Consider the following 27,621-nt stretch of genomic DNA (forward strand, 5'->3'; position numbering starts at 1 on the left):
CTGAAGCAATGGCATTTATTTGCATACCCAGTCACAGAGAAGCAGTGGTCACAAGGCTATTTCTGGAAAGAGCAATGCTTGGAAGGATTGCATCATTGTGACCAGGGTGCAAAAAGAAAACCTAAGAACCCAGAGGATGTAGGAACCAAGAACAATATTTACCTCCAGGTGATTTTATGTTTGTTTACCGAGGGGCCGAGAAGTCAAAAAGTCAATATCATACAGTTATACTGCACCAAGTAGGCGCAGATGACTGTGTTTCCATTAGTTCCCACGTATGTGAGTCCACGTGCCTATGAATGCACCTGCTTACGCCTCAAGTACTGGGTGTGTTTTTGTTAGTGTGTGTGTGTGTGTGTGAGAGAGAGAGAGAGAGAGAGAGAGAGAAAGAGAGATTCAATTTGGCATGAGAGTCTGCTGTACAAACTGTTGGAAAGTGGTAGTAGACACAGAAGTCAAATGCCTACTGTTTGCAGATGATCTGGTGCTGCTGTCTCCAACCAAAGAAGGGCTACAACAGCACCTTGATCTTCTGCACAAATTCTCCCAGACCTGGGCCTTGACAGTGAATCTAACCAAGACAAAAATTATGATATTCCAAAAAAGACCCAGCCTCCAGCACCACAGATATAAATTCTTTCTAGATACGATTGCCCTAGAACATACAAAAAACTATACCTACCTCGGCCTAAACATCAGCACCACAGGTAACTTTAACTGTGAACGACCTGAGAGACAAGGCAAGAAGGGCTTTTTACGCCATCAAAAGGAACATCAAGTTGGACATCCCAATTCAAATCTGGCTCAAAATATTGGACTCCGTTATAGAACCCATTTCCCTTTATGGTTGCGAGGTCTGGGGTCCACTTGCCAACCAAGATTTTACAAAATGGGACAAACACCAAATTGAGACTCTGCATGCAGAGTTCTGCAAATCCATTCTCCGCATCCAACGGAAAACACCAAATAATGCATGCAGAGCAGAATTAGGACGATACCCACTAATTATCAAAATTCAAAAGAGAGCATTTAAATTTTATAATCACCTAAAAGAAAGTGACCCTGACATGCTCCATAGCAAAGCCCTCACCTACAGAGAGACTCTACACAGTTCTCACTTATTTGTATTTATATTTTTTAACTGCAATGTCCACATTTTTCTATTTTTATTTTAAGTCATCTTTACTTATCTGTATATAAACACTGTATTTTTTTTTTTAACAGCAAAAGCACAATTTTTCTGTTTGTATTTTTAAGTTAATTTTACCTACTCCTATTTATATATTTGATCGCAATGTTGCAATGTTACACAGCTCTAGTTACACATTTCTTTATTCTAGTATATCTTTAATTGTACGTACATTTTTTGTTTTTATTTCACACTTGCTTTGGCAATGTAAACGTATGTTTCCCATGCCAATAAAGCCCCTTTGAATTGAATTGAAATAGAGAGAGAGAGAGAGAGAGAGAGAGAGAGATACTGTGAGTAAAGGAACAGTTGCAGATTAGACTAAGCCTAATTTGTGGAAGAGCACCCTGTAAGAGCTTCCATTCACATATTTTACACATGCATTCACACACTCATTTGAGGATCTTACAGTAAGCAGGCTTCATTTGTCATGTTCTGACCTCTGGTGGATGGACATGCCACTACAGGAAAATTACAACTCAGCTGCTATAGAAGAACTGAGCCACAAGGTGGGGAGAGATGACAACAACACCGCAGATTGCTGTTTTACTATCTGAACCTCTGCACCCGCATGGACACAGCTGAACTTGGTAAAGAGCACTGTGTTGTGTGTGACCTGAGTCTGTCTTTAGCATATTGATCAAGGGCATTCTATGGTCAGTGCTCCTGACAAGGTACTAGAGAAGCCTGGGGTCATTTGCATAATCAGTCAATACTAGAAATTAACAATTACATGAAAGACAGTCTCTGCATTAGCCTCACCAGCAGATGTATGAGCAAAGGCTCCCCATCTTACGCCTCTTGTTATTACTCACTATTGTAACTCACCTTGTCATTCCTCAGAGTGAGAACGGTGGCAGAAGCCGTGGTTTCATGTCATGTTGACCACATTGTTTATGTGAAGTGCAAAGCAGAAAATCTCTCATATTCTAAGAAATCAAGGGCATAATCATAAGGATGTTGCCACACCCTATTTAGCCTACTTACCAAGCTCTAGTGCAATATGTGCGAGAGGTGTAGAAATTGATGATGATGTCAGCACTTTTTGTCACATAGAAATAATGGCAACATCCTAACTTTATATCCCATGATGTTTTCAGCAAAAATATTAAATATGTTTGAATAAACTGTAGCTCCGACAAAGGGCCAAAACAAAGCGTAGAAACAAAAACCTAAATGGAAGCAGATAGTGTTCATGCGTGACACTTGAATAGGTAATTGTATAGGTCTCTGTGTGAGGTATTGGTTGTTTAGAGGCTTGTGTAGTGACTATAGTCCCAGCCAGGCTCCAGGAGTGTGTGAAGTGAAGCAGAGGCGGAAGTATATCTGAAAGGCCTTGTTCCAAACAGAAGCCAGAGGCACAAGGAGCATTGTCTTGGTGTGTGTTTGTCTGACCCTGCTGTTTATCTTTCCAATTTGTTTCAGACAGTTAACTTGTTAGGCTTGTGCGTGTGCATACGTGTGTGTGTGTGTGTGTGTGTGTGTGTGTGTGTGTGTGTTTACAGAGAAAGTGGGACTAATACTAGACTATATTCTGCTATATTTGGATTGTTTGTTTATGTGTGCGGCATGTATGTAAATAAACTAATGAACACCATCTGTGTTTTCGTGTCAGTGTCAGAGTGTGTTTGGAGGGGGGACATTTACTTTGGCACAGGCTGTTGTGGACTCTTCTAGAGCAGATATGGTTGCAGTGAGTTGGGGGTGATCAGTGAAAGGATAAGGGTGATGTGCACGTATACATGCTGACACACACACACACACACACACCTTTCAGAACTGAAGAAGGGGCTAGCTTGTTAGGGCAAGGGGTTTCAGCAAAGTGAACTCTCTTTGCTCTTCTTCTTTGGGGTCTCATACATAGGCGTAACCGGTGGGGAGGACGGGGGGACGCGTCCCCCCCAATGTTCAAAGTAGGCAAAATTGTCCCCCCCCCAATAAAATTGACGGTTCATATGCGGCGTCTTTTGCGTGCGCAAATCCATTATTTTCAATGTGGGCACGCTGAAAAGCGAGAGCGGCGCGGTAGGGTGCGCACGCATTGCGAGGTGTCTTTTTTTTTTCAGGCGCGACCATGGCGTCCTGAGATAAAAATATCTAAACTTTTTGGAACGGCGCAAGCGCACCGCATATCACATAGCCTGAAAGCCTGAAACAAGCCTTGAATCGCTCACCATCCAAACGAAGGTCCAGGATCTACCAGAGATATTCTCCGTACTCTTGTATTTTTGCTAAATCCTTTGCTTGGCCAAATTCATACGCCACGTCATCATTCATTCAGTTTGTTGGTGATACGGGACATTCACTATCGAAACCACATATGTTATCAATCACCAAGCATGCCAATCATATCCCAACCTCATCCCAAATGTAATGTAATAAAAGATACCTTAAATTAGCATTTTGACTAGTCATAATGTAATAAAAGATATCTTAAATTAGCATTTCGACTAGTCATAATGTAATAAAAGATATCTTAAATTAGCATTTCTGGTTATTATGTAATGAGAGATATCTTAAATGCTAATTTAGAATATCAATCATTACATTATGACTAGCCAAAATGCTACTTTAAGATATTTCAGATATCTGTAATGAGAACTACTGGAACTACCACTACTAGACCTGTACTGCTGCAGCAGCTGTAGTAGTAGCAGCAGCAGCAGCAGCAGTGTTGTTGCTTGCTGACTGACTACGACCACCTGGCTTAACGGTACTGCTGCAGCAGCAGGAGCAGCAGCGGCAGCACCCACCCCCTTTACCCCTGGTAAAGCTCTTACTGTGGACTTTGACAAGGGCCTAAAACCCTATAAGATAAGATAAGATAAGATAGCATTAATGCCCTAGGGGAAATTCAGGAAAAGTAGCTGGTGAAGCTACTTTTCAGGTAGGTCGCAGGGGGACGAACGAGATTGGTGGTGTCTCTCGCGCCGGCTTTTTTTTTTTTAGTTTTAATTTTTTTTTCTAGTTAATTTCGATAGTTTGGACTGATTGGCGGGTTTGCCTCAGCGGGAGGCAAACCGCGCCTCAACCGCGACCGCCAGACCACCGCTTGGACTGGCTTGGCAGGCTAGCTTCAGCGGGAGGCAAACCGTGTCTCTTCGTACCAACCACCAGCACTTCAACGAACCGCGTACGCTAGCCGCCACGCCACCTGGTCCAAACTATCAAAATTAACTAGAAAAAAAAAAAAAACCTAAAGGCAAAGTTTCCAAACACGGCCATCAAGCGTCCAATAGCTACTGGTCTGAAATGAGGACCTTGTTAAAAGGTTCCCAAAGAAAGCCTCTTGACGCAGTCCAAGCAACAGCTGTACCAGCACCCAGGGGAGTTCATACCTTACTGAGTAAGGTATGAAGCTCAAGACCTCCAGCGAGGCTTTTTATGCCCTGAGCTGCTGTGACCAAACACTCAGAATTCTGATTGTGATGTCATCAGTGCAGCTGAGACAGGCTCTGATTGGTAGAGCAGAGTCCAGCTCCATCCAGTGATGTCATAATCGCTTAGAATGGCGAAGCGAAGCTGTGTTTTGATTGGTGGAGGAGAAACAGCAGGCCAAACTGCCGATTGAATGCCAAAAATAAGTTTGGATTATTTGAAATGATATTTAGCCTATTATGTAGAACTTTATCTCTATTTGGAGTAGGCTTGTAGATGCATGCATTTACAAGTCAAACTTTTCAAGACTAATGTGTGTGTGTGTGTGTGTGTGTGTATGTGTGTGTGTGTGTGTGTGTGTGTGTGTGTGTGATATAGGCCTAAGTGTTGTGCCTTGTGTTTGATACCTCTGAACCCAGTGAGTGGGCATCAAATTAACCAGCAAAATTAAAGTTGTAAAATAAAAGCCCTCAAACTGCAAGGGACGGTAGCTGGAAAAATAATCCGCTCACTCCATCTCTGTACATGGGATCACTGCTATCATGGTGTTATCCACTGTCTAATGTCATGTTCTAGCCAGGTACGCAGCAAAGAAAAAGAATAGAATAAAAAAAGCTTTGAAAGGAAAACGTTAAAAACACAAGAACTGGTCCCATGTCATTGTAATGGGCATGGTCAGCATTCACAGACCTGAAAGACTTGTATCACTTGCAATTATGAAGACTTACAGTAAACCCTGAAAGACTTGAGACTTGACTTGAGACCACCTGGGGTGGGGTGGGAATAATAAACTGTTGAATAATTTGAATTGTATCAGTCTCAAGTTCTCATTAATTATCTTCTGGGTTATATTGTAATGTGCTTTTACATTAGCTTGCTCTCATGTGACTTGGTAGATGTGAAAATGTAAGTTAATGGAGGATTACAGATCCACAATACAATGCTAGTGGTCTTTAAACAAGAGAATGTAATGTGTGCAGTCATGCACATTTCATGTAGGATAGGTGGTTGTATTGATCTTTACTCCATTGTTAAGATTTATGTAGTTACCCTTTTTTCCAAGTAGACACATTACACTGTAAAAGAAAAAATATATAACTAATAGAGAAAGGGATGGTATTAAAAAACTGTTTTAATTGTGTTCAAAACTTAGGCCTACATATATCAATAGTTTGTCACTTAGCATTTTCCTTTTTTGGTGAAGGTGATTTAGTCTCTCTTTTACTGTATTCAAGAAAGCTCAACAGTGATGCCAAAGTCTGTAGAACTGCAGGAAATTCATTTAAAATTAGTACAATTTTCTGGGGGAGGCCCCCCAGTTTTAGACACAATTACGCCACTGGTCTCATACATACATAGAAGCTTCCCTCTCTTCTCTGGTGCTTTTTGGCTTACTCTTCTGTGTGCATATAAAGTATTATGTTAGGGATTAGGCACATTAGAAACACATGCATTTCAATCAAAAAGGTCAAGTCCAAATTTTCTCTGTCTGTCCCTACAGGTAATCTAAATGATACCAGAAAGTTTTGGTTTGTCATGATTTGGCTTCTTGTGTAGTCCAGGACTCAACCACTGTATATGATAAGACTGAAATGTTGAATAGTTTTAACAAGCACTTTGTATCCTCTGGCTCTTTGTTTGATTCTGTGTCTTCTGTCTCTCCTTTGCAATCCCATGTTGAACAGCCCTTAAGAAATTATCAGTCTTCTTCATATACATTGCAGATTGCACTCAAAGCACAAGTATTGCTTACATACAACTGAGGCAGTGGGTGGTTTGTAAACTTATGTAAAATCCAGAGTCCAGTGCACTCAATTTGATGGTTTGACTTCAAACATAACAATTGAAACTTGGTGGAAAAATAGGCCACACGATCTTTAAACTATTGTAAGCATGGAAGGCAACATGATTGAGACTGTTGGATCTTAGTACCAAGTAGATGAGTACTTATAATACTTCAGCACCTTGTCCCTGACACTTTTATGCCAGTACTTGATTATGACAATGTTTTATATTTACCTGCCTTCATGTCATGTCGAGCCTTGGACACTACATCATGGAGCAGAGAGGTTTATTACCGACCATAAAGCTGTCACTCATCATCGCACCTTGTCTGCTCTGGTTGATTGGCCACTTCACTCGTTGACTTATTCATTAGTACATTTTTATCTATGAGGTCATTCCGGGTCTGCTTCATAATTATTTGTGCTACTGTTATTAAAAAACTTGATGAGTGAAAACTTGGTGTTTACAGTCACAACATTTGTTTTTACCATTTGTCCCTAATATCAGAGCTTAATTAGGCAAGAGCCATGTATTCTCCTCCCGCTTCACAGTTTAGACTGCAAAATGATTTAAAACTGAAAAAACTGGCGTCTCTTGGTTAGTTTGAACTGATAAACTCTTAAGGCAGACTTAATAAGGAGCTGTCCATGCTTATATATATTGGCTTGATATGTGATTGCTATGCTCTGCTATTGTTTTGCTAATGCTAACGCTAATGCTGTTTTGCTATTGCTAATTTTGTATGTTGTTTGCCTGCAGCTTTTATGTTTGTCTTGATGCTCTCTTGGACAGGTCTCCCTTGAAAGAGACTCTTAATTTCAACAGGACATAAAGGGTGAATAGAAATGAAATTGCAGGTCAAGTTTTACACAAAAAAAACATTACAAAGTCTTTGTGTACAAAAACAGACAGGTTTTAATTAAATACTGCAAAAATTCCAAAAAATTAGGCAAACAAATTCTGTTTGTTCTCATTGTTTTAGTTTCTATTGCATCTGAATGACCATATTATCCACAGCATAAAGGCATTAAACTAAATTTTCAGTTATATTTTTTCTTCTATCATTCACACACATGGTATTTCAAACAATAAAGTGCTTTTTTTTTATACCCTTCCTCTCTTAACCAATCTAACACACACTGAGACAACATCTGCAACCGCCTTCAAGACAGTGGAATTTGATACACATGTGCAAGCACACATCCACATACATACTCAAACCCACACACTAGCAGGCAGTAGTTTCACACTGTAGTTCACATACTGTGTATGTGCTCTCTGTGCTTAATAAATTGTCTTTAAGTGTACAAGTTGACTGAGGTTATGATTCAGTTAAGTTCTTTTTAGTACAATTTTGTCAGTCTTTTTATTTGCTTATTTTTAATTGATTGATCTTATCCATCTTTTGTGTGTGTTTGGGCAGAATGTGCAGTGAAATGACAGGGAGGAGACAAGCTGAATGTACACACAGGCATACATGCATACACACACGCACACACACACACACCTACAAGCACGTTTTGACCCCTCTCCATGGACAACAGTATGACCTGTGCATTTCTCTGAGTGCATTGAATACCAATCTATGTGTAAGAGCTTTGTGCAGCTTTGTCAAAATCTGTTACACATATTACAACTAAGAATCAAATGTCCATGCTGTCAGAGTGCAGCAGAGTATAGCCCATGGATACTCAATTAGATCAGTGGTTCTCAAACTGGGGGTCGTGAGATAATTTTGGGGGGGTTGCGGGATGATTTATGGAATAGGAAAAAAACATATTTCTACTATACAAATTTATTATTATGTGTAATTTCTCGGATTTTTCTCTAATTTTTGCATTTTTCCTGTGAAATACTGAATAGTTTTCAGCCTCTAGGCCTCCTCTGATAATCAAATGAAACAACCAGAAAGGGGAAAATCATTTTTTGAGTGTTCACCACTCTGCATATGGAGCATGTGATGGGGGGGTTGCGAGCAGACATCACTTCGTTTTAACCACTGAATTAGATTACTCAGCCATATGTCACACACAGACATCTTGAGGCAGTTGTGAAAGCATTTCCAGTCAAACACGGTTTACACAGATTCTTTAGTCTTAGCGGGCTATTGCGAAATACTGCTGGAATCCCTCTCGAACTCTACTGTTTGTGCTATAGAGTGGAAAACTATAGTGTACACTTATCCCCAGGCACTGATCATCAGTTTTTAGTATCTCCCTGTAAGGTTTAAGGTTAGTGCTTGGGAGAGGATTGACTGATTGTGGAGTGCCAAAGGGCAACTTTCCCCTGTATCATAGCCGACAGCCACTCAATGACATGTCAAGGACCATTTCTCTTATACCCCTCCATCCTTACACTGCACACACACGCACACACACACACACACACACACACACACACTGGTATTGACTCAGCCTTAGCCTACCCCACATCATGTAGCTTTTGCAGAGACAAGGGGAAATAGGAGGGAGTTTGGGGGCTGATAAAACTTGACCCCCGCTATTGATTTCCCACTGTCTGTTCACTGATTGATCATTATGCTCCTTCTGTTTGAACCGAAAAGTATGCCAGAGCAGAGAAAAACAATGATTTCTGATTACGTCACAACATCACTGATAACTGAAAAGGCAAAACTGCAACAAAAGAAAATTAACAAGTCCATTTTTTTTTAGTTAGTTGTCTTCATAGATGACTCAGTGACACTTCTGAAGAAGAGGAGGATTTCATCTTCATTATCTTCCTGTTCTTCTTCTAATCCCGCCCTCTCCATACAGTCCAGTCCATTGTGCTCTATATCCGCCACTTCTTTGATCAGCAGCCCAATCGGATGGCGAGAAAACATTACATCATCGCCCGAGCGGGGCGGCTGACGGTTGACACTGAAAGAGTGGGGTGGAGCTGCAGTGTTGACTGACAGTTTGACAGTGTCTCCCTTTATGACCAAGATGTCCAATAGCAGTTCAGGAAGGCACATAATACTTTCAGAGTGCTCTCCAGAGATTAGATGAGATTTATGTCTTGTTGTTTTGAGTGACAGGCACTTGAACACCTTTCTGTCCTGTTGCTATGGACACAAGCAATAGAGAGAAGAGGAGCATATCAGTCACGTATAGACAATATGTCTCATTAAACAGAACCAGATGTGATGCACATTACACAAACATTCCACTAGGAAAGAAGTAAGGAAAGAAAAAATGACAAAACTACCCATATAAAGAAGCTTACCCAATCGGTACTTCTCTTTAGCCTCTGCCCTCTCTTTGGCATCAAAGTACCAGACTGTGATGGCATAGCTGTAAGACACAAGGAGAGAGAGATAATCAAAGACCAACTAAAGACTAAGACAAGAGCTCATATGTTCTGTGGGTTTATAATCCTGGTTCAGTATTGAGCCGTTTACCAGTGTCAGACAGGGGTTTGAGGCAAAAAAAAATGCACTTGAAAGTCCATAAAATGCCCATGAAATTAAAAAAAAAAAAAAAATGGGGGTGCAAAAAATGCTCCTGATAAGTAGGAGTACCTGTTTATGCATTTCACCCTGTCCACATTTTTTGTTGAGTAGTACAATATATTCACGCATGCAATGCAAATGTTTTATGTCATAAAATTTCCCCCAAAAAGGACCAAAATGCCCCTAAAATTCAGATCAAGGTGGAAAAACTGCCTACTGAAAAAAAATATTTTTTTAGCCTGCAAGAGACAACAGATGTACAGGGGATGTCTCATCATACAGGTCTTATTAAGTGCACAGCTAGGCTAGCAGATGTCTTGGTCAGTAGAGGGTTAATTCCTATGGTTTCTCGTCTCTCCTGTGGGGCTGTGTTGTTTATTCCTGTCTCTCTTGTCTCTCCTTCTCCAGCACGAGTCCTGCAATCGAACCTTCCTCCCCTCTCCCTCCCACCTACCCCCTCAGGAAACACATACTTCCTGCCTCCAGCCTCGCCTCGCCCCCCAGCAGTCACACACAGGAGAGGAAAGGAGAGGAGAGGAGCGCATAAGAGAATCGAGGAGAGGAGAAGAAAAGGAGGAGGAGCAAACAATGACGAGTGTGGCATCACTGGAACTCAAGGACTCTTAGACATACAGTGCGCTATTCAACAGCTAAAACAAATAAAAAGTGAGTTATATAAGTGTCATGCTTCAAAGAAACCACTCCTGCAAAGCTCTGACGTCGCGTGTGACTGTGAGCGTGAGCGTGGGTTGAGGAGGCTCTGTCCAGAGGAAATGTACTGTAGGAATCAATTGGCATGTGGTGTGCGTGGCCAAATTTTGTACAGTACTTTCACATGGGAGGAGGGGCGGACAGAGGATGGGTGCAAGTGTTTGCTCCTATGATCTACGTAACGGTATGTGTGCAGGTGTCAGTGTGAAAGTGCGATTACGTAATGTGTGCATCCTGTGTGCATAGGCGTTCTTACAAGTGTCACAGTTTGTGAACTCCCATAACTCATTATCGTTATATCGTTAGATGATAGTCAGAGTGAGACAGGCAGGCTATACATCAGCTCTCAACTAGGCTAAAAGAAAAAGAGTGCATCTATCTCTTATAAGCATTAGGCAAACTTGAATGAATATGAATCCTGGTTATTTTCTTCTGTCCCCCAATCAATATCATTTTATTTCCTTGTCACGTTCGAACTGGTTTGTGTTTATGGGAAAACAAGCACCATCATTAACAAAGATCAACATTACTTTTCACCTAGAATTGCACGCAAACAAAAATGCACTGGCTAAGGTTATGTTGACTTGACAGTTCAAAGTGGGGAAAAGAGAGGAGAAGCGAGAGGATAGGTGGGGCCCCATGCTAAACCACAAACAGATCCCTCTCTGGCCTTTGTCTGTGTCTGTGTGTGTGTGTGTGTGTGTGTGTGTGTGTGTGTGTGTATTTGGGCATGTGTGTCTAAGTCTTTTTCAATATTTAACCTGTTGTGCAAAGCTTAGAATAAACCTATAGGGCAAATAGTTTAAGATATTTTTTGCTATTATGCATGCACACATTGGTAAGAGATTTGCCCATATTTTTAATAATATTTACTGTATATGGCAAATAGAAATTTTACAGGACATAATCTGTAGAGAGGGAAGTTCAGCGCTTCAACCAGCTGTGAGCAGGTGCAGCCAAAAATACAGAAAACACTGAAGAGGCGCAACTCTTGCTCTCAGTCAAACCAACTTTATTTATTCAACTTTTAAAATGTCATGGTTAAAAAGGTCATTAATGTTTTGGCCCGTGGCAAAGGCCTTCGTCAGAATACATGTCAGTATTTGAGTAGACAGACTATACAACCTAGAGGCAGCTGAACTAGTTATATAGTCTGTTCACTCAAATACTGACATGTATTCTGACGAAGGCCTGGCAATGGACAGGACATAATCTGGCAATATAAAATCTTAGCACAACTTTGTGTGTGTGTGTGTGTGTGTGTGTGTGTGTGTGTGTGTCTAGAACCCTGCATGTGTAAGCGTTACTAACCGAGTGGCGTAGGCCGGCTTGACTTCGTGTGGGTTCCTGCGGTCAGACCAGAAGATGAGCAGCCGGTCAAACAGAGGTTCGATGTTGGCCACCACATTTTTGCCTTCAGGATAGATCTGCAGCAGTCCTCCTTGTTCCTGGAAACATGCAAAACACACAACACAGTCTCTTACTGACTGCGTGCCACTAAGCATTTGAAGCCTTGGATTGGATGTCAGCTGCATGTGGCTAAGTGCAGTATGGCAAGTTATGGTCAAGTCGAGTCAACTTTATTTATATAGCACCGTAAACAACTCTTTGTTACAAACACATCACACTGAAAGGCCATAGAGTAAAAGTGTTCTCTCCATATGTCAGCATGAGGTCTGTATTTTAAGCCCAAGGACCACAGCAGAAATGCCTCTTACTTGTTGTTTTGATCCTCATTGATTTTGAGATGGATAAAGCTTTTAATGTGTTTTAAAAAAAATAAAAATTCCAGGAAGCTAAGCTAAACTACAAATGTGTCTCATAAATATACCTTGACATCCCAGTTCTTGTTAAGATAGTAGATGCAGGTGATGCAGCGACCGTCACCATTAGGGTTGTCAACGTGGCGGACATACCCCGTCCCGTTACCCGGGTAACAAGCCACCATGGCCTGAAGAGAGAAGACATGGGAATGTTAGTCGTGCGTTAGTGTACATGCAAGACTATGAATGACGCAGTAAACACAGCAGTTTCACATCTAACAAATAATCCCTTTCCAAAGTGATACAATAACAAGTCTCATAATGTTGATACACAGAGCTTCATAGCGGTGATGGAAACAGCTGGTCGCCAAGGCGTGTGGCAGTGATTTCTGGCATTTCTTCACTTTATCAGATAAAGAGGAATGCTAAAGCTAGCTTTTTCCTGGGCTTGAGGCCTTGGAGAGTAAAGTGTGTCAGGTGATATTTGGAAAACAGAGAACAAGGCTGTGTGAGGGAAGAGTCTAGAGCTACAACGATTAATCGATTAATCGATTAATTCGTTGTCAACTATTAAATTAATCGCCAACTATTTTGATAATCGATTCATCGGTTTGAGTAATTTTGTAAGAAAAATTAGTCAAAATTCTCTGATTCCAGCTTCTTAAATGTGAATATTTTCTGGTTTCTTTACTTCTCTATGACAGTAAACTGAATATCTTTGGGTTGTGGACAAAACAAGACATTTGAGGACGTCATCTTGGGCTTTGGGAAACACTGATCGACATTTTTCACCATTTTCTGACATTTTATAGACCAAACAACTAATTGATTAATCGAGAAAATAATCGACAGATTAATCGACAATGAAAATAATCGTTAGTTGCAGCCCTAGAAGAGTCCACCTCTCACGAGTGGCTACAGTCAGCCAGCAGTGAAATTGGACTCCATGTGTTCAAGCCCTACACAGAAACAGCTGCCATGTTACCACCAGCATGTCTCTCAGCCTCAACTCAATCAGGAGGAGGAGCCAAAGGCGACCAATCAGGGTTCAAGAGTGTCAGTCAGCATGGTGCCCGTCTGCTCTACCCTCTATCCTCCTCCATCACGGCTACTACTGGACATTCAATTCCACACCATTGTTCATGTGTGTGTGTGTGAGAAAGAAAGAGAGAGAGAGAGAGATGAGAGAGAGAGGGAGAGAGAGAGAGCTGAGAAATATGTCAGAGTTCAGCCGCTGGTCCCAGCTACGAGACGTTCTGCAGACAGAGTATCGATGTTAAAACAATGGTCTCGCGCTGGTATTTCCCCTGTTCGACTTCTCTGTGTTAAAGGCGATGGAGCAGGGGAACACCGCTTTCTCTGGGGAGACAGAGGGAACTGTGACCTGCATGAGAGCGCGCAGTTCACTGCACATTCCAGACCAGGGCCAGGCTTCATCAAGAGTAACAGACAAAACTGATTGAACCAGCATCCTAGCATAAATGAGCTGAATACAGGCCCATGTCAGTGCAACAGTTTGAACCGCAGAGACGCTCATGTTTCAGTCAAGAGTTATCCTGGTGTGAATTAGTTTCCAAACCATCTCCACTGCCTGTAGCAAGGTTTTCTTGGCCTCATCATGCCCGAATACCTAATTCACCTCTATGCTCTGTCTCCGTCTCTTTGGCAGAGCAGAAAAATCAGCAGCTAGGACTGAGACTGATTTAACGACGTACTGACTGACATCAGCCTATGCTGGCAGAGCGAGGTTTTAGTTGATGATAGTCGACGGTCTGTAGAGTAATAACTTCTATTATCTCTCCAGGCTGACTACAAAAGAAGATACTGTCGCTGTCTTGAGTTATATCGTTCTGCATGGGAAACAGGAGTTACAATATCAGAGTCACTGTATCACTTCAGCTCGGCTGTGGGACACTATCATTCAATGCTAACAGGATGAGTTCTGCACTGCTGCAATATCGATTTCACTTGCCTGACACTATCATTTAAGCTGTAGTACTACACTGTGAGACTGAGTCTTAAGCCCGAGGAAATCAAACGGCACTCGAGATAAATACTCCTACCCTCGTGTGTTTTGTGAAATAAAAGTATGAGGATATTTTTGTGTAGGAGGGCTGCAGTCAGAGCTACACACTGCCCACTCCTCCGGTGTTTCCCTCCTCACTCACAGCCAAGTGAGGAGGAGTTGTGTAGTGTGTGTGTGTGTGTGTGTGTGTGTGTGTGTGACCCTCTGCTCAGCCGCCATTGTCAGCTCTCATTACTGACCAACGCTCACAGTCAGAGCTCATTAACCTCCGGACCCGTCGCTCCGGGCTCCAACTGACAACCAGTCCTGGCTTGTTCACATACACACACACACACACAGATAAACACATGTACACACCAGAGAAACACACACACACACACACACACACACAATGATCATTAGAAACATTACTGTAATCCGAATGTGATTTAGTGTAATTACACCTCGTCACAGGAGTTCGGCTGACAACATTGTGAGTGACAGACTCGGAGCAATAAGACCTGTATTGTCAACTATGGGGTTATTAAGGCCATAGTGAGTAAGTAAGTAAGTAAAGTTTATTTATATAGCCAGATAGGAGGAGGACGACTGCTTACAGTATATGGCTGCCTGTTAGTCAGTAATTCCTACATGGAGGCAGTTGGTCTCATTTCTTCATGTATAAACCATACATGAAGAAATGAGACCAACTGCCTCCTGTGTAAAAGTGTGTGCCCGTCACATTACAGCTACAGTTTAGAGTTGGTTAGTTCACTTTAAGGTCTGAGTGATCCCCTGTTGAGTGAGATTTGGGGAAGAAGTGAGATCTCCCACGCTGCCCCTACTTTCCTGACATCGCAACGTCATCGCAGCTTGTGGCGGGAAAAAGCAGTCTGCTGTCAGTGTATCGCTGTGAATGGGAAGAGCTGAGAGATGACCTAATGTTGCTGATCTTCTCCCAAATTTGCCGGAAGCTTAAAGCGTTGTCAGCATTCTGAGCTATGATTGTTTAAACAGCTGTTGGCCCAGTCCAGTGGTTGTAGGGATGAACGCCCAATTGTGCAGACAGCGAGTGGTTCGGACAATTTCTTTTTTACAATTGAACACACCAGTGGAAACATGTCCAAGTTATTCTGACCCTGCAGTTTAGAAAATAATGACATTTTAGGGGATGTAATCCTCATCTTTCAAATACTGTGTAATGAACAAATGACATGTTTTTTTCCAAAATGATGTTTTGTAATGAAACTCTTTCATGTCTCTGTCATGACATCGGTGTTCTGGTAGATATATATTCTGGGATAAATTCAAGTAGAAAAGATCTGACTAACTGCACCTTGAATGGAAACAGATTATGGCTCAGATCTGACTGGGATTAAAATAGAAATCGGTTCTTTGTTATTTACTGAACATTTGCATTGTTGACAGGGATTTAAAAAGGAGTAATTCAGAAAGTTTTAGAGGCTCCAGCCAGAATGCCCTTGAACAAACTCTTCCTCGATCCTCCCGGACACATCGCTCATGTTTGATATACAACAAAACAAAATATTTACAAACAAAATTGTTTTTAAGAATTTCTCATTTCTCTCCCAGAGCTCCAAGTAGCAGCAGCTAGAGATGTGATCAAGTGCCATTTTCTGGAAAGAACAACATTGTGGACCCTGAAACCAGCAAGGTTATTTCTAGGGAAAATCACTAAATTTTTGGAGTGTGGACTATAAACAATAATGAAGTTTTATATTTCAGATAAACAACGGTCTATCACTCAAAGATCATGGGAAAAATTGTGTCTGTCCAAAGATGTATGTGAGTGCATATGTGGGCATGCATGCACGGTCTTAACCACTTTAATTAACCGCAATTAACATGTATTATGCCACACCAGAGACAGCTCAGCCCTAGCCTGCAGCATAAATAGCACACACACACACACACACACACACACACACACACACACACACACACCCACACACACACACACACACACACACACACACACACACACACACACACACACACACCAACACACTGGCACAAGACAGCTACATCATCAAAGCTTGCACAAGAAAAGTATATAATCTAAGTTTAAAAGGAGGGTGAAAAATATCATACAGTATATGACTGTACTGTAACCAAATATTGATCATAATAGGAATCTATACAAATCTTAATCCAAAATCTAGACTACTAGTCACGAATGAACTGAATGACCACAGCACAAAAATCCACACTATTTGATAGTCTCGCCCTATCTATAGCATACACACTCAACCCAGGGAGAGTCAGTCAAACAGCGTGACACAACATGTCGCGATCCTATCTGTCACTTCTGCCCTCCCTTGCTCCTGCATCTCTGTTATGATCTGTGCTCATAGTGAGTTACCCTCAGTGCCAGTCTAATCGGCACCAGCTACCAGTCTGCCAACCGCCAGCATTAATGGCCTAATAGCAGCGCTGGGTAGATACCCGGGCTGCCAAGGTGATGGCCAGGCGGGCAGGCAGACAGAACAGGCTGTTCTGAACAAGAACGAAAATAAACGCCAACGCTGCACGCATATTCTGATAAGAGGCATGGTGGAGACAGGGGCGAGGAGGGGCGAGGGGCAAGATAAGGCTGAACAAATACAGGCCTGACTGCCTGTCAAGGAAAAAGAGGGAGAGAGAACATGCGCAAGTGCGTGTGCGTGTGTGTGTGTGTGTGTGTGTGTGTGTGTGTGTGAGAGTGTGCAGGGGGGGTTTGAAACAGAGAGGAGGAGGTTGCTGGTTGGCTACACTAGTGGTAAGAGTCCACTGTAGATTATTTTTGTAAATGTGGCGGTTCTGAGACCCAAGTTCGTCCATTCCAGCATAAATTCCAGTAGATGTTGCAACTTAAAGAACAGCCCTTATTTGGATATTTATATCATGATATGAACTATTGTAATTGCAATTGTAATTGTTATTTTTGGGGGGGCTGGCTTAGCTATAAGGTTAGATGATGAATTGTATTTCATTGTATTTGTTTGTATTTGTATTCTTTGGCTATGGGGCCATTTTCCAGCTGTGTGGGGCCACTGCAGCTAAATAAATGTAAAGAAAACACTTTTGGTAAGCTAATCTGGCTGTAAGCTATAGGTTGTGTAACACTGATCTGGAGTCAGTACAGCTAACTGGATACTACATTCAAATTCCCTGATGGAAACACAGGCAGTGTGGGCTTCTGCTGGGCTGAGCTCTCCCCTGCTGTGGTGTGCGGAGGCAGTGCTCCATTTTAAAAAGAACCTCAACATAGTAAAAAAGTCAAGATGTCCACAACTGAGCTGAACTTAAGTGATCTAAACTGCTCTCCCTGGTCCTAATTGTACTGCTGAGTCAGTGGATAGAAGGACAAACCCACTGGACAGAGGAGAAAGACGCTGTAATGTTGGCAATCTAGGAATTTAAGCTTATACTTCTGTTGCACTTACTATAATTGGATAGAGAATCAGCTTAACACCTAAAATGCAAATGTAGAAAGAAAGAAGAGGGATGAAAGACTGTGGAGTGTCTGCAGATCCATATAGGATTGCATCATAGGGGTACTCAGTGTCTCTGCTGATAGACTATAATAATAATGATGTGATACTTTACTAATCTCCATAGGGAAGTTCTCTTTGCAGTTGCCCCCCTCCAGTAGGGTCAGAGGTCATGGTCAGCTACAGAGCAGCGCTTGGAGCTGGTAGGGATTCAGCGTCTTGCTCAAGGACACTTCAGCAGAGCGGATGTTTTCCCACACTGGGGTTGAACCCAGGCAGTCTGGCTGAAGGACGGCCTCGCTGGCCACTAGGCAGCATTGCCGCCCTGCTGCAGCGCCACAGCTTATAACTCACTAGCAGGCTGGATGACACAGGATATGATATGAATCGGGGTCAGCCATTATTAATCGTTTCTACCCAATTGAATTTGAGAACAGTGAAGAGATAAAAGTCTGGACGAATTAAATTGAATTACGATGAACTGATTTGTCTCTCCTAGCTTATATCTGTGCTTTCTTTCCTGGTTCCTGTCACGGCCCATTATTCAGCTAGATACACTTCCATCCTGCTAGCTTAATGCTCTCTCTATAGGCTGGATAATGGTTCTGTGGGTGTCAGACATCATTGGCTAGGTTGTAACTTAACTAGTGCGTGTATGTGTGTATACAGACAAAAAGAGAAAATGGGAAAATGTGCTCAGCCCTGATGAGTCAATCCTGCTATGGTCCCAGTGGTACCAATTATGCATGAGTCACCATTGAACCATAAGGCTGAGCAAAGCAGTGTGTGTGTGTGTGTGCACACGCGTGTGTCTGCACTTCCAGTAATCTGACTGCTTCCTTTTCATGTCAAACTGTAATGTTATGAAATTAGTCTTTATTCCAACTCAATAAAGAAACGGCCTTGAGATGTTCTGTCATGTACGATATGACGTACATACGCGTGTTTGACGTACAATGTGTGCCAAACAACACAACAAAACAGAAATGAGCAAGGACGTCGAGGGAATATGAGGGAAAATTTGAGGCATTACAAATAACATGGACAAGGCAACAACACAGCACAACAGCATAAATTAACCAAGACTCAAAATGAAACAGACTGCAGCATGTATGTATGAAAAAAATCTGAGATCAGTGTATTGACCCTGAGGTTTGGCAGTTTCCCTTCTCTTCCTCGTTTCCTTCAATTTTCTACTACATCCATGTGTGTGTGTGTGTGTGTGTGTGTGTGTGTGTATGTGTGTGTCCTCTCCATAGGTGACATCACCAAAACCATGCAGACAGCAAAGCCCAAAAAACCCTCAGACTTGAGCTAAACCCCTGGGCCCAATCCCACACCGTCTACACCAGCAGGACACCAGGGCTAACCAAATCAAAATAGTGACATGAAACATTGTTTGTTAAAATTTTAAAATATCTCTAAGATGTTATCATGAAAAGAAAGGTGTCAATGAATTGCGTCTGTGAAAATCCCACTATAATAGAATACCACTTCACCCTGCTACAGCATTTTCAAAATTTGGCATTTGTGCCAGACAACAAAAAACGTTGGCACCCTGGTGTCTCAGCTGGAACATTGTTTTTTCACTACCGCTGTACAAATGTTGAAGTGCTACTCACAAATCTCTCTCTGAGAGGAGCATAACAAATTGGATAACATACTTGTGTGCAGGTGGGTTGATCAGCAATAAAACAATCAGTAGGTACCGTCTAAGAGAGACGCCCAAATAGACGCCATGTCAGAGAATGTCAATGAATAACTGGAAATGATTATGTGTCTTTCCCAATCCCACACAACTATATTGTACTTTCATTTTACCTGCTGAAGTGACTGAACTGAGACTAAATGAATCCCAATAAAAACACTACATACTGTATATTCGAGCCAGTCTTCACCGAGACCACACGATTTATTTTTGTTTTTTGTTATGCTGCTGGTCTTAGCGTATGTGTGCTACTGAGCTGCCTTTGCTTTGAATGCTCACACAAGCTACATCAAGGTGTTACCACTGCTACGAGGTTTGTAGCTGTGTTGTGTGCGTGCGTGTGGGCATGCGTGTGTGTGTGTGTGTGTGTGTGTGTGTGTGTGTGTGTGTGTGGCTTCTGGTTCCTGCCTGCATGGTGGCAGTGCTGAGCTCTAGGAGGGGCATCTAAGGACACACTGCAGCAGACATTCTCATTATGCTACAGCTTCTGCTGCATCGCGCCTTCTCACTTGCTAAACACTATCCTCCCACTCCTCGCTCTCTGCCTCTGCCTCCCTTTGCCCCACTCCCTAACACTAGACCTCCTCCTCCTACTCTCTCACTTCCAGTCTGTCCCCTCCCCCCTCATAGGTCTCATTCCCTGCATTGAGTTGATTTCTCTCTCTCTCCCCATCCAAGACTTTCTCGCTGTCACCCCACACCATATTACAGTATTCATCCTCCTATTCCCTCTGTCTAACTCCATTATCCTACCCAAGTCTCTCAAGCAGCAAAGGCTGGTTCCTGGTGACAACAAGGGGTGAGGGTACAGAGATACAACCCAGTGCTGGTGAGGCATTATTTTGGGCACTGCCAGCCTCTCCCTCTCTCTCTCTCTCCGTCTCTCTCATACACAATGCGGAGCTCTACTCTGTATGGGCCTGTTACCAAGGAAACGGCGGGGAAATATTTTGTCCGAGTAGCGAGCGAGGGACTGATAAGATGAAGGAGAAAGGGAGTGGAGTAAAGGACAGGGGAAAGGAAAGTGAAATGGTCAGAAACAAAGACTAGGAGAAAGTGAACCAATGGAGGAATGGATGAAAAAATGAGGGGTGGGGGATAATTGTTTCTGGACTGATAGCAGAGGGGAGGAGGAACGAGAAAGACGCAGTGACCTTCTATCTGGCTGCACTCCTCCCTGACTCCTCCTCTTCTCCTTTCCTACTGCTTCCTCTCTCCCATCCGCACTCCATCTACACCTATTCTCTCCCTTACACTTCAGTACACTTCTCTACATAACACCCATTTTGTCCACTATGGACTTTTCTTTAATGTACAAAGTGCAAAGGAAGAGATCTGGCCAAAGAACATATGCCAATCTAACACTGCCATGTCAAAAAAGAGCAATATGGCAAATAACTGAACATTAAAGCTTTGTGCCCCTTTACTAGACACAACATTACCTTTCCCTTCCCAGAAGACTATTTTAATGCTGTGTCGTATACGCATTTGACATCTCACCTACTGCAGGTGCACAAAAACCAGTTTCCTTTTTTTACGAGTTTTCAGACTACTCAGTTAACAGTCATTCATGCTGCCTAGTATTAGCCTGTATCAAACAATTACAGGAACAAGTGCATCAACTGCATTTTATATTGATTTGATCAAATTATGTACTGACCAATGCTTAACAATCTTCAATCATATAAAATAGTTATAATGTTAAAGTGCTCATGCTATGAAATAGACTGACCAGGTGACTCTAGGTGAAAGTTGTGATCCCTTATTGATTTCACTGATTAAATCCACCTCACTCATGAACAGGAGATATAGATGAAGGTGAGGAGACGAGTTAAAGAGGATTTTTGAGAGAGAGATAGATTGTGCACAATAGTATGCAACTAAACAGTAGGGAGGAGTTTCTATTATTTTGTACACTGCCTGTATAGTTGCTTTGGAACCAAAAGTGTAAAAAATTTAAAAAAGAAAATAATTTTTTTTAGCGTCATGGCACCCAGCTCCAAGAGTCTTTTTTAATCAGTCCTGCATGACGCCACACTGCTCACCTGTTCCATTACAGTCCCTTTACTTTCCTTTTCATTCCACTGGTAGAGCACAGATCAAGCATGACCTTTGACCTGGAAGCAGCACAGTCAGCTCTGTTCCAAGGGAGCAAAGGCTGCTGATGTGGGGTTGGACCTACCAGTCCCTGTTTGAACAATGCCTGTCTTTCCTGTCTGTCTGTCTGTCTGTCTGTCACTTATGTAAAGAAGCAGACAGAGAGGGAAAGGTGCTTTGCATGTTGTTACAGAGAAGGGGTCAATGAGGCTGTGGGGCCTGTACATTAGGAAGAGAGGGAGAAACAGATGATCAGTACTACAAATATACAGATGGATAGACAGAAAGACACACCCACTCACCCATAAACACCCGTGCATACCCTCAGCCACACACACACACACACACACACACAGACCAGACCTTGCGTTTCAAGAGAGAGTTGTCTTCCTTTGCATGGCTCATCTGAGATCGGGTCTGTGCTCCCTGTGCCCCCCTGGCCAAGTCTGAAGCCTGGATCTACGCTGACAGCTCTGGCGCACTTTGCACTGGGCCACAGAGAAAAATGTCCTACATAACTGCCCATGGGGAAAGGCCTCAAACAAATAAATGTGTCTTATTCATAGATATTTAATGTGAATAATGGTCACTTTCTTAGGAAAATATATATATAGACATTTTCTGTTCCTCATGGTACCCAGTCCCTTTAATAGCTCAGTTGGCTAAGCGGAACACTGTAGTGAAAAAAATAGATATATATGGGGGTTGCCAGCTTGAACGAACAGCTTTTGCCTAATTTCCCCATGGGGGTCATTAAAGTTTCATCTATCAATTAATATGTCTGACAATAAAATTCGATACAGGCAAAATGCTTCTGGATTTCTTTTCCACATGGGTGAAAGCAACCTTTCTGCAATGCCTAAAAGCTGAAGTTTGACCTCTGACTGTTTGTTCTGGCAGTAGAAGATCGAGCCAACATTACAATATTCAACTTTCACAAGTACTAAATCACCCTCTATCACTCTTGAGTCATGGTGAATTTTTGCTTGGAAATTAGCAATGATTAAGAAGTGATGTTGACAAATGTTTCAATCAATATCAATATGTACTGTCTGGATCTGCTAGATGTTGAATCTTGACTCTACGCCAGAGCTGTTGAGAACACTGAGAACGTGTTTGGCAACAGTCTAGACAGACAGGCGTGTAATGGTTAACTCACTGCTGATAGGGAAACAGACCATGATACTACAGCCTGAACACACCGTCATAGGCACAGAATACAGAGCAGCTGACGAAGAGAGATCAAACCTACTGTTTTTCACTTTCTTGGACTGTTTTTGTTACAGGGGAAAATATTGGCAAAGAGGGGAGGAGGAGGGGGGGGGGGTGTAGAAATAGACTCAGGGTGGAGAATGAACCAGACCTCAAAGAGAGCAGGCCAGCAACATAACCTGGCTCAGATAACCCAGGCCTGCGTCACTAGGAGGGGTCACTTTACCAGCCAGCACCGCCATTTCTCTGCCCTGCACACAGTCTCCACTGCTCTGTTAAACTACTGTCTGCCAAACCATCTGTGGACCACGATGAGGAAGAGGAATTCATGCAGTAATACGCTGTTTAGTCATGTTCTTTTGAGCACGGTCTTAAGTGGTGCACACTGCGCTGCAGTAACTGTACATGCCATTTGAAAAATATCCATGGAAAAGAGAAAAGGCGTGTACTAACATGTGTCAACATAAGGAGAAAATACATGGCTCACATGGGCAGATATAAGAAAAGCAAACAAACACACCATACCAAAATACTAGCCGAACATCGATATGCAAACCGGCTCCAAGAATGTTTGGGTATGGGTGAAAGATAGAGATTGAAAAAGTTGTCTTCAAAGCCAGAGAGACACTGATGGCAGAGGAAGATATACAACTGCAGAGGGTTATTCATTTTTGGTATGGGGGCAGGGACAGGGGCAGACCTAGGCAGGCCTGCACCCAGGCACAGGGCCAGGCTGGCAGGAAGGCTCAGCCCGCAGCCCCCTACCTCATCCTGGTCACATACGCACATGCAGCTACTGACGGAGGCTCATCCTACCTGACGCTCAGTTCCCTCGCTCTCACTGTCATGTGTGTGTGCGCTTGTGTTTGCATGTCGGTATTAGAGAAGCAAGGAGGGAGCAGAGCAGACATGACACAACCGACTTCTCAACAATTCATGATGTCATCAGACTGAGACACGCTGATGCTCCTATATCAGCTTGGAAATAACATACCTGCTGCCTCACTCCTCGCACCCCTAACCCCAGTCTCCCCCTCCACCTCTACCTGTCTCGTCCCTCTCACCTTAGTGCGTCCGTTGATGACACAGTCCCCCAGCTGTCCATTGGCAGCACTGTGCATGACGGCCTCATCGATGTGGGCCATCAGCGCCCCGATGCTCTCGCACCCCGGCTCCCGTCCCTCCACCCAGGCGATCTGGTCGCCCCGGATGCTCCGAGAGGGAATGCTCTTCTGGCTGACCAGCTGGCCGCCCCGAAACTTCCCGCTGCGGTTCAGAGCCTCCACCTCCTCCAGAACCCTCTCACCCAGCTGAGGGCCCAGGAAGCTGTCCTTCACACAGATGCCGTAGTATTTCATGCAGGGGACGACGTACTGCTGGGCGATGCGCTCCGCCGACCAGCCGGCCCCTGCAGGCAGCGGCAAGGTCGGGATGCCGTTAGCCTCCACTGGGGAGGTGTGGCCCGGTGCGACCGGTGGGAGCAGGGATGCCACCTTATGTCCCTTGTGCTGGAGGCTGGTATGGGAGACAGGAGGGGAGAGGGGAGGCTGGGGAGCGGCACAGTGCATGTGATTGCTGTGATTCATTTGGTTGCCCTGGATACTGTTGCTGCCATTGACTGTGACCGTGAGCGGGGCAACCGCCCGGGCCGCTCTGGAGGCCTCTGAGGATTTGTGAACAATATTTCCCTCCGCCAACCTTCTCCTTTTGAAATCAGGCGTTACTGAGTCAGTCGAAACATAAACCGGGTCCACAGTACCTCCTAACCCTAGTCCTGGTAAACCCATAAGACCATTAAGAGTCACTGAGCCCATGTCCCGGTTCTCCCCACCCCTCCGTTTCTGCTGTTGCACCTGTCTGGCCCTCAGGTCACCGTTGACCCTCTTCATCGCTGAGGGACATTTCTCATGAGGACATAACACCGCCCTGTCCCCGTTCTCCACCAGACAGGCTCTGCTGGTGAGGGGGTACGTTGGGCCAGTCGGTACCTCCGCCAACCCCTTCAGCTGTGGAGGGTACCCGTTTGGGGTTTGAGCCAAGACGCCGCTGTGGCTCCCCTCGACGGTGGCGGATGGAGACACAACCCCGCCGTTATAGAGGGGCAGCCCGGTTTTGCACTGTTTCTTTAGGGTTGTGATCCCGGGGGAGACGGTTTGGGAGGCCAGACCGGCTAACAACTCCGCGGCCGTGGGGCTCCCGACCGGCGCCGCGCAATAACCGTTAAGTCCCATGTCCGCTCGGTAAGGGTGGTGAAGCTCAGCCGGTCCAAAGACGAGCTGCTGGCCGGTTGTCCTTCTCTCCTGCGAGGCTGAAACACTGACGGATCCGTGGGCAGAGCTTGGATTTAAAAGGTCCGTGTGTCCCAAGCTCTCCATTTCATCTCGTCTGCTGCTGGATGCGCACGTAGCTCACGTCCTCGCTTCATTTTCTAGCCGAGCCGCTGCTTTCTCTGACGGAGAGGAGCTGTGCTGCAGCCGCGGGAAGTTTCATGGCCAAGTGTTCCTCCGTCTGTTTTTATTTCATCCATTATTCTGAATTATTATTCTGAAGCTGAGTATTTATCTGTATCATAAACATTCGGAGCCTGTGAAATGTCTGTAAAGAAAAAGTGATACACGTTAGGCCTATTAATAGCACAGGACAGTGGTACTTGTCACTTTAAGCTGTAGCTACTAAATAAATCTATTTATTGTTAGTATGTTGCCATAACACTTCAAAGTAACAGTTTAATAATGCATAAATTAAGTAGGCTACGGCAGAAACAGCGCCATGTAAAGACAGACAACTTATAGTCACAATAACCTAAACTGTCAATTTTTTTGTGCATTTCTAGGCTAGGCTATATTATTTATTACAGCTTTGTTGCTGAGTTCAAACGGCAAAAAGCAGAGAGAAAACGCTAATGAAAAGGACTGAAGGCCCATATAGGATAAGGCTCACTTTTTATGACAGTTATTTATACTGGATTTCAGTAGCCTGCCCTAGGCAATAAAATATTAAAATGTCATTTTCCTATTTTAAATTTAAATTTTAGAAATCATAGCCTAATAGATTGCAATTAAATGCCCATTAGAGGACTTAGTTCATCTTCATTAGCTCGTCTATTGATTAAGTTAGTAGTAATCAAAGTGCCCCGGACCTTCAAAAACAATCAAACATGACTTAAGGCCAATTCATTCAATTCCGTTTAAATAAACCTTTCAGTATGTAAAAGCATACTAAGTACACGACTAGCACGGTGAAAGCCAAGTAACATTTCCCTGGGATCAGCCCGCTGCTTACCTACGGCAGGCTACAGCAGTGCAAAGCCTCAGCGAGCGTACGTGACCGGCTGAGAGTACGCATGTTATTTCCGGGATTGTCTTGCCTCTATGTGCGTCCCATCCAATTTCTCTCCTCGGTTATAAATAATATCCAGGAATGGCGGTGGCCAGCGCCGTCGGGCACATTAGAGAGAGACAGAGAGACAGAGGGGAGATGCAGACCTGCTCGGAGCCGCGGAGGGTCTCCTCAATCAGCACAAGTCCTCTCCGTTGTGTCGGTGACTGACTCCCCCCTCAGTGTCTGTCTGCCTTCCCCTCCTCTTCCTCCTCCTCCTCCTCTCACAGCCCGCTCTCTCCACTCCCTCTCCTGTCACTTACATACACAGCTAGGCCATGTGACTATACTTGCTACTATGGTCCACCTTCAATATATACACGAAATCACAAAATAATAAATTAGAAACCATGAATTAAAAAAAAAAAAAAAAAGCGATACTTGGGTGAACCTAAAGAGAAATAACTATAATATTCTCTTCTGCGGTGTATGCCCAATAGTGAGTTGATAGTGACCTTATCATACTTTATGGTGGGTTTTTTTTAATCTCCTATGTATTACTATGATATTCTTATAAAATGCCTATATAGGAACTTTTTTTTTTTTTGCTGTGATATTTGTAGTATCCTTCTAACATTATTATGTTTTTGTTTGTTTTTTTTGTAAGAGGATCCTCTGTAATATAGATTGGGATCATTTAGAGGAAATCTAATGTTAAAAATGATCTGTCAGATTTCTTTTGTAAGCATTAGGCCCAAAAGATGATGGTGTCATTGATAATGAAAAGCTGACTGCAAACAATCTGCTATCTGTATTCATCAACCCTTTTCATCACAGAATGTTTTCTCTGCAGTAGGCCTACAGGCATAATCATCTAATTTGATTGCTTTGCTGTTACATCAAAATGTGTTGAGCATGTGGATGACACTGACAGTCACTGTAGTTAGAAGTCTTTTATAATAATTTTGGAAGTGAGTTTTGACCTGTCAGTTTAAATCTGCTGACACATTGTTTCTTAGCCTATACAGCGCATGATCAGACATAGTCGGGCCTCAACACTGGACCCTATAGTCTTGTTTTACCCTGCTTACATTCTACACATTGTCCACCTATATATTTGTTTAGCGGGAGGAAGTGAGGTAATGTGCTGTGATAAAGCCAGGCCTAGGGTTAGGGTGGTGGATTAGTGCCCCACCCTGAGGGATTAGAGACAGGGGGAGCTGTTTTGACACAACATTGGCACGCCACACTCATCCGTTCCCTCCGATCCTGCCCCATCTCGGGCCCTAGATAGATGAGACTGGACAGCAGCCATGTGGAGTGACTGCATCAGCAGGGGCCTCAGCAGGCACACATACATGTACGCTGTCTGTGTAGATGCACACACACACATACACACAATGGCACAGTAACAGGAGTACAGATTGAGAGGTCGTCATTTGTCAGGTCATATGGAAGATTCCCACAGATTATGAAAGTACAGGCATGCAGCCACGCTCCCCACCCCCTG

The 27,621-nt window shown here is 43.4% G+C and overlaps 1 protein-coding gene across 2 annotated transcripts; it reads right to left on the reverse strand.

The window, feature by feature from the left end:
• Nucleotides 1-7,257: 7,257 nt before the first annotated feature.
• On the reverse strand, nucleotides 7,258-26,337 carry egln2 (egl-9 family hypoxia-inducible factor 2). 2 transcript variants are annotated; one of them, XM_071912131.2, is made up of 6 exons: nucleotides 26,076-26,337; nucleotides 23,858-25,388; nucleotides 12,346-12,465; nucleotides 11,826-11,962; nucleotides 9,578-9,645; nucleotides 7,258-9,416 (listed from the first exon to the last, which is right to left on the reverse strand). In XM_071912131.2, exons 2-6 carry the CDS (start codon nucleotides 25,166-25,168, stop codon nucleotides 9,364-9,366), a joined length of 1,689 nt encoding a protein of 562 aa, XP_071768232.1. In that variant the 5' UTR covers nucleotides 25,169-25,388; nucleotides 26,076-26,337; the 3' UTR covers nucleotides 7,258-9,363. The 2 variants fall into 2 exon arrangements, with proteins under 2 accessions (XP_071768232.1, XP_071768233.1); XM_071912132.2 differs by having other exon boundaries at nucleotides 26,279-26,321.
• Nucleotides 26,338-27,621: the final 1,284 nt, after the last annotated feature.

The sequence above is a fragment of the Centroberyx gerrardi genome, chromosome 6 (assembly GCF_048128805.1).
Source record: "Centroberyx gerrardi isolate f3 chromosome 6, fCenGer3.hap1.cur.20231027, whole genome shotgun sequence".
Taxonomy (NCBI): domain Eukaryota; kingdom Metazoa; phylum Chordata; class Actinopteri; order Beryciformes; family Berycidae; genus Centroberyx; species Centroberyx gerrardi.

What these genes read in the sequence shown, in the direction of transcription:
- egln2 (XM_071912131.2), bottom strand. Translation starts at nt 25,168, where the DNA reads ATGGAGAGCTTGGGACACACGGACCTTTTAAATCCAAGCTCTGCCCAC. An exon ending in TCATCAACGGACGCACTAAG is followed by an intron (nt 12,466 to 23,857) that starts GTGAGAGGGACG and finishes TTCTCTCTTCAG; the next exon opens with GCCATGGTGGCTTGTTACCC. An exon ending in TAAAGAGAAGTACCGATTGG is followed by an intron (nt 9,417 to 9,577) that starts GTAAGCTTCTTT and finishes TTGTGTCCATAG; the next exon opens with CAACAGGACAGAAAGGTGTT.